This window comes from Zalophus californianus, chromosome X (assembly GCF_009762305.2).
Source record: "Zalophus californianus isolate mZalCal1 chromosome X, mZalCal1.pri.v2, whole genome shotgun sequence".
NCBI classification, from domain to species: domain Eukaryota; kingdom Metazoa; phylum Chordata; class Mammalia; order Carnivora; family Otariidae; genus Zalophus; species Zalophus californianus.
The window spans coordinates 47,905,601-47,919,132 of record NC_045612.1 but is presented as its reverse complement, the minus strand read 5'-3'; the positions used below and the strand labels follow the sequence as shown (position 1 = coordinate 47,919,132).

Sequence of the window (13,532 nt, the reverse complement as noted above, 5' to 3'; positions counted from 1 at the left end):
GACCTGACAGACACCACCTCAGCTGGGTGATCGAAGTCAACATCACCAGCAATACATCATGTTGATAGCATGTATTCATGATGTGTATGATGTAATGAGAAAGGCCTTTGCTTGCGTGGCTTTCCTCCCAAGGACATGTAACTCCAGTCTACTCATGAGAAAAATATCAGACAAACACCAAGTGAAGAGCATTCTACAAACTACTTGACCAGTACTCCTGTCTAGGTCATCAAAAACAAAATCTTAGCAACTGTCACAGCCCAGAGGAGCTAAGCAGACTTGACAACGAAATGTACTGTGGTATTCTAGATGGGATCTTGGAACAGAAGAAGGACATTCGAAAATAGTGGTTCATTAATTTTAAGAAAAAATGTAGCTAAGATGCTAAGAATAGGGGAAACTGGGTGCAGGGTATATGGGAAATCTCTGTAGTATCTCTGTGATTTTTCTGTTTATCTAAAACCATCCTAAAAAAAATGAAGTTTATTTTTAAAAAGTTCACTACAAAAAAAAAAAAAAGAATAAGTAAGATACAGTTTGGCCAGAAGAGACAGAGAGCGCCAGAGCAGAGGCAGTTTCTTTGGTACCTAAGATCATCTCATTCACACAGCCTGTGAGATCCTGAACCTAATATACAGGTTCTTTTATTTCAAAAAAAAAAAAAAAAAGATTTTATTTATTTATTTGAGAGAGAGAGCGAGAGAGTGAGGAGGGAGAATGAAAGGAAGAGGGAGAAGCAGACTCCCCAAGGAGCAGGGAGCCCAATACAGGACTCGATTCCAGGACCCCAGGATCATGACCTGAGCCGAAGGCAGACGCTTAACCGGCTGAACTACCCAGGGGCCCCTAATATACAGGTTCTGAAGCCAGAACACCTGGATTCAAATTCTGACTTTATCACATACTAGCTGGGTAACCCTGGGAAAATTACTTAACCTCTTTGTGAATCTCAACTCCAAAAAGCAGGAATGACAGTCCCTAATTTTGTCAATGCTGTAATAAGGATTAAATGAGTTAATATGTATAATGGATTTAAATGAGTGCTGGCACATACCAAGTTCTACATAAATAAATATACACTTTGTATAATATATATAAATACTTTGTAAACTAAAAAAAAGACTATGATGACTAAAAGTTCATTTAGTAATTAGCTGTAATCATATAAGGTAGGAAGGTGTGGGTTTGGTTGCTATGAACCAGGCAGTAGTTGCCATAGATATGTCAGAACCTTAACAGCCATTGTTAGGCCATTGCCATACCCTTCACAAGCAGGCAACTGAGCTGTATTAACCTGGCAAGAAGGCTAGAAAGCTCAATACACCTTCCTATTACTCTACACATCTTATGTCTTTCATAAGACATATGACCACCTCAAGGTAAGCAAAATATATCATTATCTCCATTTTATAGAAAAGAGATCTGAAGGCTTAATGTAGACTATTTCATCCCAGGACACCTAGGAGAGACAGTGGAGATGAAAGAAAGGACCAGTAACCCCCGAGTCCCATTGTTTTCCTCCTCAGTTATCCTATTTATCCTTCTTTAGAATGAGTTCTTGAGGAAAGACTTGTGTGATGTCTTTTCTTGGTGGCACTAACAGATACAGAGAGCCTGAGATCAAGCTGGGAAGCTCTGCCAACTATCAGGACATAGACATGAAGCTGCTGCTGGCCTCCTCTCAAAGGGAGATGGCTATCGTGGAACCCAGACAATTAGGCTCTGGTGTTTCAGGCTCCGGGTCTTATCAGCTTCAGGAGCAAAGTGGGAATAAGGCTGGATTTGATCACAGACCACATATAAGGTGTCCCTTTCATGGGGCATAAGCCATAGCCATTCTCCAGGAGGTCCTTATGAGGAGCCAAATGATTTTCCTAGGGAATAAACTGTACTCTAAGTAATGCTGTGAACTGCGAGTCTCTATTTGGGAATGGCAATTCTCCAAAATAGGGACTGACTCTGCAGAACCCTGTTACCTTATCCATTGATAAGCTGGACATGCACTGTGCTCATGAGGTAGCTAGGCAAAGCCCATCTGAAGTATCAGTTGAAGTGCTTTGCTAACCCAATCGGAACTTCCCCCAGCTCCGGGCTCCAATATAATTAGTCATTAGGAAAATGAAATCAAACCCACAATGAGATACCACTTCATACCCACTAGGATAGCTATAAACAAAAAGACAACAGCAAGGGGCGCCTGGGTGGCTCAGTCGTTAAGCGTCTGCCTTCGGCTCAGGTCATGATCCCAGGGTCCTGGGATGGAGCCCCGCATCGCGCTGCCTGCCCGGCGGGAAGCCTGCTTCTCCCTCTCCCACTCCCCCTGCTTGTGTTCCCTCTCTTGCTGTGTCTCTCTGTCAAATAAATAAAATCTTTAAAAAAAAAAAAAAGACAACAAGTGTTGGTGAGGATGTGGAGAAATTGGAACCCTCCTGCACTGCTGGTGGGAGTGTAAAATGTTGCAGCCACTTTGGAAAACAGTCTGGCACTTCCTCAAAAGGTTAGACATAGAGTTATCATATGACTCAGCAATTACACTCCTAGGTATATACCCAAGAGAACTGAAAACACATGTCCCTACAGAAACTTGAATGCAAACGTTTATAGCAGCATTATTCATATGAGCCAAAAAGTAGAAACAATCCAAATGCCCGTCAACTGGTGAATGGATAAACGATGGTATATCCACACAAGGGAATATTATTCAACCAGAAAAAGAAACAAAATACTAATACACGCTACAACATGAAGAAACATTGAAGTGATTGTCTAAATTGCCCTTTGTACTTAGGTGATCACTTCCAAAGACGGCTGCATTTTGAAATCACCTGGGGGTGCTTATGCAGCTCCCTAGAATCTTTGGGAGTGGGGCCCCTGGACTGATGTTTGAAATCTATTAGACTAGGTGATCTCTAAAGTCCCTTACAGCTCTAGAAATTGTATGTAATCTATGACAGTGGGTCACCAATACACACATTTTTGAAGCAGAAGCAATAAAAGAAGCAAGCCCAATGGGTAGCTGTTACTTAGGTCTCCCATTAGGTCCTTCTTAAAATGTAATCTGGTTCTTCTCCAAGGTTTTGTTGCATGCCCCACCCCCACCCAGGACTGAATGAAGATATTCCCAACAGGGATGAACTATGGCTGAAGGGACAGGCCACAGCTGATGTTATCATGCCCGTGGTGGGTTGCTTTAATAAGAAATCCCGCCACTTTGCAGGTACCTTCCAGTGGAGTTGAGAATTACCAGTTTTTCCCTCTACGACATTTAGAGACAAGGTTGGGTAGCATGAAGTTATGGACTTCTGACTTCAGGCTTTGTTTAACAGCACCTGTGTGATAAGCTGACTTAGGTTCAGTGTTAATAACGGGGGTGGTTTCTCATTCCTTTGTTTCCCTTAATATTAAAGAACCAAGCTGAATCATGTTCCGGCTGCTGACCTCCTGCTGGTCTTGGATAAAGACAACTGAAGAGACACGAAGGTAATATTGCAATTATTCCTCTAGACATAGTCCACCATTTCCTCCAATGTATCTGCCCAAAGTCCCTCAAGGGACGAATCTTCATGATATACATTGTGAGGGAGAGTGATTAAGCAATGTCTGCAAGACTGGAGGCAAAGTTGGGGGGTGGATGGCCAATTCTACAAGGCAAGTACATCAGGGAAGAAACGCATCCTTGGAGGCTTTAGGAAGGGGTTCCCATACCACTTTCTACCACATTGGCTGCGCTTTTTATGGTACATGCATTGGGATTCCTGCAGGCAGAGCCTCAAACATCAACAAAGAATAGAATTCTTTGTTTATCCCAAGAACTAACTAATAGTGCTTTATAAGGCTTTGGCTCATTTTTCTTTTCTATTTCCAGGAATGTGACCATCATTATCATTGGATTGGACAACTCAGGCAAAACTGTTCTTGTGAAGGCTTTCCAAAGATGTAAGGAATTAAGAGCATTAGATACTGGTTAAGGTCTCCCATGGGCCCCAGGGACCAATGAAATAATCATTCTGTCCTAGCCTTACTTCATGACCCTCAGGTTCCCTCTTTTGAAGATAAACACTTACACACACACACACACACACACACACACACACACACACACACTCCTCTCTTTGGGTATTATCAGCCTGTTTATGTAATGTCACCTCTCCCTTTACAAGACGTCCTAATTGAAGGTCCTCTCATAGTGTCAGTATGAATGACCTCCAACTACGTAAAGTACTGTAGTCAATTATAAAGGATAGCAGGTTGAAAAAGGTGTCTAGATTCAGAACTCAATTAAAGTGGAATTTGGTCTAGATAAGAGAGACAAGTGTGGGATGACGAAGAAGTTTAATAACATGAAACTCTTCGTGACAGTTAATATAGGGGGTTGGAGCTTGAGAAATGTTGTCAGTTCAGAGACATGCAAGCTTAATACCAGATCCCCAGTTTAATACCTTGACATTTCAAGCAACAGTTACACAGAATTTCAGGGAGCTACTATTCTAGTTGTGAAGACCCATCTAACTGCTGGCCAGCCAACCAGGGAGCCCAGCATAGGATGCCCTCCATTGCAGTTTATAAAAGAAAAGAAGGAGTATGACGATGTTGCTGAGCTTTACATTACCTGGGCCCTCAGCAAAGTACAGCAAAGAGCTCACCTGTCTCCTCTGCCACTTGTTTACCTGAAGCCTGCATCGATTTCCTTTCACTACAGTGACTGCCTGTGGGCTGATCTTGCCATCTCTAGTTGACCCCCCACCCCAGTATTCAATCCACACAGTTGCCCGAAGGATCTAATGCAAAAATCTGATCGTGGCACTTGCCTGCTCAAAACCAAAGCCTCCCCTTTATCATCAAAACAAAATGTAAATTCCCCAGCAGCATACAAGGTCCTCCATGATTTGGTCCTTGAAGCTGGTCCTCCAGCTTCCTTTTCCCATGCCCTCTGCATATTGCCCCCGATAAAGCCAAAACACATTATTTGCCACTCCTCTGTGATCATAGCATTCTAGTTCACATGCCCACACTCTGCACATTCTGTCTCATGACCTAGCAATTCATCCACTTCACTATTTAACTGCTTAATCAAATGCCCTGAGACACAAGCCTAAGCTTGACCCCAGCTCGACCTGGGCCATCCCTAACGCCCAGCGCCTCCTTCCTCAGCTCCCGCTCTATTTGGTGCCTCCCTCTATCTTGCACTTATCACAACATCACCGTACAATAGCAAGTACATCCCCTAGACTGTGAGCCCCTTGAGAAGTAATAGATCTTTTCAGCTCTGTATCTTCAGTCTCCATACTTTTAGTACCCTCAGGCAGGTACTCAACAAATATTTGTGGAATGACTATTCTCCCCCATTCTCCTCAGGCAACATACTGCCCCTTTACAACTTCTCCATCCCCCATCCTTTCCCCTTATAGGCAGCAAACTTGACTCCCTGCCTCTCCCAGTTCTCTGATAGGCAGAAATGGTAAAAAGGCAAGGAGTAGCAGGAAAATCAAGGAGCCAAGATAAATCACAGGATTACTGATGAAAGTGGGGATAATTTTCAGAGCCCCAACGCAGCCCCACCCCGAGATTCCCATCCACTCTGGGTGGGGCCTGAGAATCTTTTAAAAACTCTGCAGGTGTTTCTGATGGCCAGCCAGCTTTGGGAAGCCTTCATCTGCAATTTGCCATGTGCTATTTTGTCTATGAGAACAGTGCCTGGTTCTTATTCTAATCCCTAGAGGAGAGAGCCTCTCGTCTGTTTAATGTGTTACTATATAACTTGCCTTGTGCTTGGTGACTAACCTGGGGCTGATTCATAAACCAATAGGTGTATGGTTGTGACTTCGTTCAGAGAATAATTTTGAATGGTCAAGAAGCAAAGTGCTGATGTCACAATCTGAAGGCTGTCTCATCTTTGGCCATGCAGGACAACCAGAGTCAATCTAGTAGGTGGCTTTGTACCCAAAATGCAATAGCTCGCCTCCCCTGCTCCTGCAGATGTTCATGATTGCCAAGAACAGACAATAACCTAGGAAGGAAATTCCCATCTACAAGTTCTAACTTGTGTGAACATTTGAAGATGCCATCTATAAAATAGTTTTGGGGACATTAGCCATTATTGTCAATGACACCATTCACTGTAATTGTTTTGCCTGTCATGGTCCCGTGGGGCAAGAAACCCAAACATGAGCACAAGCAGCTGCCCTAAATGAGGGCATTTAGAGCAGTGCCTCTCAAATCCAGCTATACACTTCAGTTACCTAGGTAGGGAGCTTTAGAAGAAGAAGAAAAAAAAGATGCTTCAGCCCCACCCCAGATCTATGGCATCAAACCTTCAAAGAACGAGGCCTAGTGTCATAGGGTTTCAAAGCTCCACAGGTGATCCTCGAGCACAGTGAGTACTGAGAGCCAAAACTCAGAATCACCTGGGGGGGATTTCACACCTACTGACCCAGGTGCCTGGAGGTTCAGATACTTTGGTCCGGGTGGGCCCACAGATTCAAAATCTTAAGTGCACCAGATGATGCTGAGGCGCAACAGGCATGAGTTTGATTGCTTTCTAAGGCAGTAAGTCTCAAGCTTAAAAGTGCAGAAAGATCACCTGGGGGTTTTCTTAACTAGGAGTTTGTTAAACATACGAATGCTTGGGTCCCAAACATAGAGGTTCTGATTCATTTGGTATAAAGTAGAACTTAACGATCACCTCCGTGTATCTCTGAGTCAGACAGTCCCCAGCCTGTGCTTTATGAAACACTCTGCTAGGCATGGAGAGATAAATTAGACTCAGTACCTGTCCTCAGGGAGTTTGTAAATTAATAACGGAGATAAGAGAAATGTAAATTATCAGGAAACAACTTCTCATGGCTTCTAAGGTTCACCAACAATAGATTGCATTATTGAGGGGACTGGTAAGGTTTCAAGTACAAAGAAAAAAAAAACAGGGAAAATGTTTTGCTCTGGCAGGGAAAAAATAATATAAAGCTTACCTGGATGCAGGAAACAAGATTTAAAAAATTACCTATGGAGTTTCAACCTATTTACTCACTATTTTTAAGTAGTCCAATACAGACATAGCAAATATCACATCAAAGTTGTGACTGAAAATTATATGTTATCCGAAAACTACAATTAAAAAAGATCATTGACTAGCATGAAAACAGGAGTTATAAGATCACATTAAAATGTAATAATATATATACTGTACACACACATACATGTAAATGTGTGTATAATCATACATTTTCAAAGATTTGAAAGCATCTCACTAATTTCTCAACTAAATGACTCATTCTGGCAATCCCATGGAAAATGCCATAGGTAGATCTAAGGCTCTATATAAATAAGAAGCTATTGATTCTGGTGTTCAAACTCCCAGGTATGAGTGTAGAGAATCCATAAAATCATTTTGCTACTCTATTAATGGAGAGAGCCAGGCTAGGACTCTCAGTTCAAAAGACCGAAATGTGTATTAAGCTGCCATTTTGAACTGCATTTCTATGGGAGCTGAAAGAGGCATGGAATGCCCTATGGGATTCTACGCTCTGGCCATAGCCTTGAAATGGCAAACATATCTGAGTTTGGAATGGTTTCTTGGAGGAAATATGAGGAAGAGGACTTCATAATTTCATCCACAGTAACAGACACCATAAACATTTGTTGAACACCTACTACACGTAAGGAGGTAATGCAGAGCCCCTCCCTGACAGAGCTTACAGTTTAGTTGGGAAGACAGGACATGCACAGAATGAGGTTAAGAACCAGTTCACTAGACCACGTGCTCAACGAGAGAGAGAACTGGACAGGTCAGAGAGGCTTCCTGAAAAAAAAAAAAAAGGTGGTACTTGAGCTGGGCCTTGAAGAAAGGGTGGGAGCGAAGGGCCTCTTGTTCATCATTCATTCATTCATTCCACAAATATTTGTTATGCCAGCTGTGTGCTCACAGATACAATGGTGACTAGAACTGAGTCCTGTCCTGTTGTAGCTTATAACTCAGATAACAGAATCATAGAATTTATAACACTAATATGTGCTGTGAGTGGTAAGCCTGGAAAAAAGGCACCTTGTCCAGACCGGGGGATGGTGGTGTGAATTAGGGAAAACTTCCTAGAGGAAACAAGATCTAAACTGATACATTTTCCAAAAAGGCATTAAGCAAACAGAGTAGTGGCAGAGTGTTCTAAGCAGTGGGAAATAGCATCTTGTGAAGGCCCAGGGCAAGACAGAGCATGGCATTCCTGTGGCACGGGAGGAACACGAGCCAAGGAGCAGAGGGAGGAAGAAACTGGGTGTGTACCAGGAGCTCTGTGGACACCAGTCAGGTCTGGCAGGTTAGGAGGCAAAGGAGTCTGTATTTTATCCTGCAAGCAGTGGGCACTCACTGAGGGCTGCTGAGCCAGGAAAGGGTAGCATTGACAGAGCGCTGGTTGAGGAAGATGAATCCGTGAGTGTGAGCAGGATGGCAAGACGCCTCAGTTGGATTCCTCAGGGCAGGCTCTGGTCAAGGTTCAGACTGTTGTTCAACACATTCTTACGTCTAACCCCTGCTTTGTGGTTGCTTCTCCTCTCCTCCCCTATGCCCAGTACTTCCCAGTAGGATGGACAACTGTATGAAATCTGAACTGACTACGCTCTTGCTGGATGAGTATGAAGCTTCTATCTATGACCTGAATGGAGACATGAAGGGCCGAGAAATCTGGCCGAACTACTACGCACAGGCACACGGACTTGTTTTTGTCCTGGATTCCAGTGACTTAGGACGTATGCAGGAAGTGAAGATCATCTTGACACATCTGCTGTCTGATAAAAGAGTGGCAGGGAAACCTATCCTACAGTAAGCCTCTGCTTTTGTGCCCAATTGCCCCTTCCCATGTACCTTCAGAAGAGAAGTAGGCAGAGGAAGGGTGGCCCCTTTGTCACACCCAGCTTGACCTCCTCTTCCCTTCAGCTCAGGGAGGGGAAGTGGGCCAGTCCTCTGGGGGCGGTTTTCAAAAGCCACTTGCAGTCTCTGACCCTGAGTAGGTGGCAGGAAACAAGCCCTATTTTGTCTAACTGATGCCAGTGGACTCCTCCTTTGGCCAACCACCCAAGAGTCATGTAACTAGCGTTCATTCCAGGGTGAGAATTCCGGTGGCCCGCCAATCTTCATCCTTCCCCCACTCCCGATTTGCTTTTTTCATTCCTCATTAGTACCCCCAACTCAAGCCTGAACAGAGGTTGGGAGAGCGTGTAAAAATCTCCAAATCTGTTCATATCCTAGTTAGCAATTCTAATTCAAGTTTGATGGTACACAGTAGAGGAAGTGAGAAACGAGGCCTGGGGATTATCTTGAATTCAAAGTATCTGCCCTCTTCTTCCCTCCGCTGAGAGCTGGCTAGAAATATTTCTGCCTCATCCCATCGGTGATGTTTTCAAAGCTAGTTCCTGGGTATGGAGTAGTCATACTAGACTGGTCCTCTTTCCCTCCTCTGCCTGCCCTTGGCCTCTACTTCTGTTACACTCTTCCTCTTCCCTTCCCTCCCTCTCTCCTACGCCCTGCTCTAGCCTGGCAAACAAACAAGACAAGAAGGACGCCCTCCTACCTTGTGATATCATTGAATACCTACTCCTAGAAAGGCTAGTGAATGAGAACAAGTCCCTGTGCCGAGTGGTAAGTATCAAGCTCCCTTCCTCCCCTCCACCCTCACCCTCACCCTCTCGAGCCCAGCTGATGCAGCCCTTGGCCCATTCCATAATCAGCCCCATCTGCCGGGTCTCCGGCAAAGCCCCTCCCCCACAGGCAACATCTACAGTGATGATTTCTGACTCAACGCTGACAGTAAATAACACATTCTTATATAACACTTTCACATCGGTTTTCTCATTAGGCCTTCAAAATAGCTCTGTACAATTAGAAGTTTCAACATCCTCATTTTATGGATAAGAAAGCTAAGGCTCAGAGGCCACGAGTGACTTGCCCAAGGTCACACATCCGGGACACGACACCACAATCACTTTTTTAAAGGACCTTCACTTTTGTCTTTCCCCATCTTCCTTCTCAGGAGCGAGTGCTGGGTGTCTCCTGGGAAGTCTGAGAGCCTCTCTAGGCATAGCAGAGCTTCAGTGTACCTCTGCTCTTGGCCGAGAATAATTGGGACTTTGGGCTTCGGGGGTTCCAGTCCTGTGGGCTAGAGCCTTCTCTTCTCTTTTTGTCACAGGAACCCTGTTCAGCTATCAAGAACCTCCAAAGAAGGAACCATCAGCCCATAATCGAAGGGCTGCGCTGGCTATTAGCTGCCACTGGGGATAAATACGAAGAGCTGTGTACTTGCCAACAGCCACTCACCTCGAGCGTCCCAACCTCCAAGGGCACCAGAGGCTCTAGGGAAAGATGCTCATCAGACAGGTACTGAGCTGCCTCTATTAGGTGTACTACAAAGAAGAGATGCAGGAGTCAATCTTCAACATATGCAGGGAGGTCTGGGTGGTGTTTGGATTCTGTGCAGTGCTGAGCAAGTGTCTCAAGATCAGCCGGCCCAAATGGGGCCAGGGCAACGACCATGAACATTCCAACATTGTTGGGTCTACCCTCCCCTCATGTTAGTGGGATGAGTTGTAGAAAGGTAAAGCCAAACCTATCCGTACTAGAGCTTCTCCAAAACAGGGTTTCTGTTGCCTGGTTTGCCACACAGAGGTAAACAGGAACATGAGCCCCTTAAGAAGCTGAGTGGAAATACGTTATGGCGAAAAGTCTTAAAGCTACCCTACATTCTCTGCTTTCGGTTCTCTGTCCCTCCCATTAATTAGGAAAGATGAGAGAGAACAGGAGTATGGAAAAGAAGAAGAAAAAGGAAAGAAAAAAAAAGAAAACAGGAGTTGATTAAGGTTTTGAGGACTAAAAGACCTAAATGTCCTCATGCTCTGTCATCCCTTTCAAGGTCCAAAGGCATATGACAGGGATGGGGTAATAGCTACATTCAATTAAGGAGCCTGAAGTGTGTTCATTTTCACTACTGCTTTGTCTTTCCTCTCTTCCCCAGCTTTGCTACCAGGATGGGAATGTTCAAAAAAAAAAGACAGCATCTAGGAAAAGGCGCAGTGGAAGTTAGACCCCTAAAGCCAATCCTAAAGGTAAGTGGCTCTTTAAATGGTGCCGCCCCAGCGACCAATCCCTGAAATGTCGGAGCACCAACTGGCTTTTTTTTCCCCTCCATCTTCTTGCTGTACAGAAAGAAGGTTTAAGGCCTAAAAAGAATTTATCAGTAACATTTGCCTTAGATGAACCTATGGAGGAGGGTGAATGTTCTGGCGGAAATAGAACTCAGAACACTACTGAGCTTTGCTACAATCAAAGGGATGACTTGCAGCCCCCAACTCCACTTGTCGATGATGATCTTTTTGAAGGTAATGCTGGACCAGTAGTCAGCCAGAAAAGAAAACATATATAGGCCTTCTCTCACAACTTATAAAAGAGTATTCCTATTTTGAGTCTGAAACTCTTTGCTCACACTAAGGCTGGTGGTTAGAAGAAGCAGGTGAAGTACAGGGAGAGTGCTTGGGGACTACCCTCTAGTAGCCCAGGATGATGCCCCAGCACCCCAGCACTGGCTGACACTGGGTGGGAGGGGCCGGGTGGCTGGGTGATGGACAATGGAGAGGGTATGTGCTATGGTGAGTGCTGTGAATTGTGTAAGGGTGATGAATCACAGACCTGTACCCCTGAAACAAATAATACATTATATGTTAATAAAAAATAAATAGAAATTTAAAAAATCAAAAAAATTAAAATGTGGAAACCCAATGTTGTATACAACAGCTAAAAGTTGGAAACAAGCTAAAGGACTAATAGTGGGGAAGAGCTAAATAAATTTTGGTGCATTCATACAATGGACTACTACGCAGACATTAAAAGGGATAAGGGTGACTTATATTTACTGACATTGTAGTTTTCCACAGCCTGATATTTTGTTAGAGAAAATGGTAAATCAGAGTCTAGCATGTTCAGCGTGACGTGTATACATGCACAGAATATCTGAAGGGAAATCACCAAAACAGCAGTGGTTTTCTCCAGGGGTGAGACACTGGGTGATTTTGAGAAGTAAAAGGCCTACGTGACTTTCTTTGGATTTTTTGGAAATTCTAGTTTTTATAATAAGCATATACAATCTCTCCCAATACAATAAAGGCGTTTTATTTTTTAAAGCTATGAGACCTTGAGGGCCCATTGTTGTTAATGGCCACTCCTTCTCAGTGTTCCTTGGGACCCCAGTGTCCATGATGGTCAACTGTCAATATTATGTCACCTCTGCTCTCCAAGGGATCTAGCCCTTCAGGCCACCCCAGAGCCTTGGGGTGTTATACCTATACGGAGGGGCCTAGTCTTGACCAGGGCCACTGAGGAGGAGAGAGGCACTGCTCTGGGGACGAGGGGCGAGGATGAGAGCTGAGTGGAAGAAATCTGGTAGAAGAGCAGAGGAAGTGTTTTTCTAGATGTCAGGAACTACCCCTGAATCTCTGTCCAAAACTGAAATCCATTTTTCATTTCTATAACCTCAGAACCCAAGGCAAAAAAAAACCTGGAGACATGGGACACAGAAGAGATGTTACTGGAAAATCCCTGTGAAGAAGCCTTTGGCTCCTGTGGTTAGTATGCCTTATAGGAAGGGGAGAGGGAAGAGAGCAAGACTGAAAGTATGAGGACAGGTGTCTGAAGGGGTGCAGTCTACGCCCCCTTGGGTGTAGGGGCCAACACCCTCCCAACCGGGAGTGATCTGGAAAGGACAGGAAACCTGGTGCTTAGCTTCACTTTGTAGTGACTGGCGGTTTTCTTTCTCTTATTAGACTTTTAACAGAGTACTAAAGAGAAAAATGGAGGGAAGTCCAAAGAAACCATCTCCTATCCTTCTTCCCTCAGTAAATGGGCTCATCTCTAGAACAATCAGGACTGCTCAGTTTTTCATTTTTTGTTGTTTTTTTTTTTTCATTTCTATTTGCTAATACTTCTAAAGTCTCCCCTACCTACAAGTCCACCTACTCTAACATCACAACCCTGTGGACTTCCACTGTTTCTATATATCTGCACTCTAGCCAGCAAATGAAGCTTATACCTGCCCCGAGGGGCTCGAGAAAAGTTAGGTGGCACCCATTTGAGAATGAAGATGACCTTGGCAAAGAACAGAGACGTTATGTCTCTGCACCTGGGTGCTCCTCGTGGAGTCCGCGAACAATTTGTCACGGGTGACCAACTGAAATCAAGCCTTAGAAGTAAAGGGTCAGGTTGGAATTACATTCCCCCCCTCCCCGAGGTTCTTGGGTGTAAGGGGACTGGCAGAAATAAACAGAACTTCGCTGCTGAGAACTGTGCCCTGCTGAATCGTTTTTAGTCATGCCTCTGAAAAAAAAAAAAAAACAAAAAAAACAAAAAACAAAAACTCGGTTTTAAATTCCCAGCGATGGTCTGCGAAGCCTGGCTACAATTCCCTTGCTACCGCTCCAAGAAATGGCAATTGCCACCTCTTCCAACACTTTGGTTAGGTCTGCAAAAACTGTAGGAGCGGGGCGCCTGGGTGGCCCAGTCG

General features: G+C 44.3%; 1 protein-coding gene across 1 annotated transcript; it reads left to right on the top strand.

The window, feature by feature from the left end:
- The first annotated feature begins 1,251 nt into the window (after positions 1 to 1,251).
- Positions 1,252 to 13,298, top strand: ARL13A (ADP ribosylation factor like GTPase 13A). The gene is made up of 10 exons (XM_035725682.1): positions 1,252 to 1,379; positions 3,408 to 3,480; positions 3,866 to 3,936; positions 8,560 to 8,809; positions 9,520 to 9,625; positions 10,173 to 10,360; positions 10,995 to 11,085; positions 11,184 to 11,358; positions 12,511 to 12,597; positions 12,796 to 13,298. Exons 2-10 carry the CDS (start codon positions 3,422 to 3,424, stop codon positions 12,801 to 12,803), a joined length of 1,035 nt encoding a protein of 344 aa, XP_035581575.1. The 5' UTR covers positions 1,252 to 1,379; positions 3,408 to 3,421; the 3' UTR covers positions 12,804 to 13,298.
- The last annotated feature ends 234 nt before the right edge of the window (positions 13,299 to 13,532 follow it).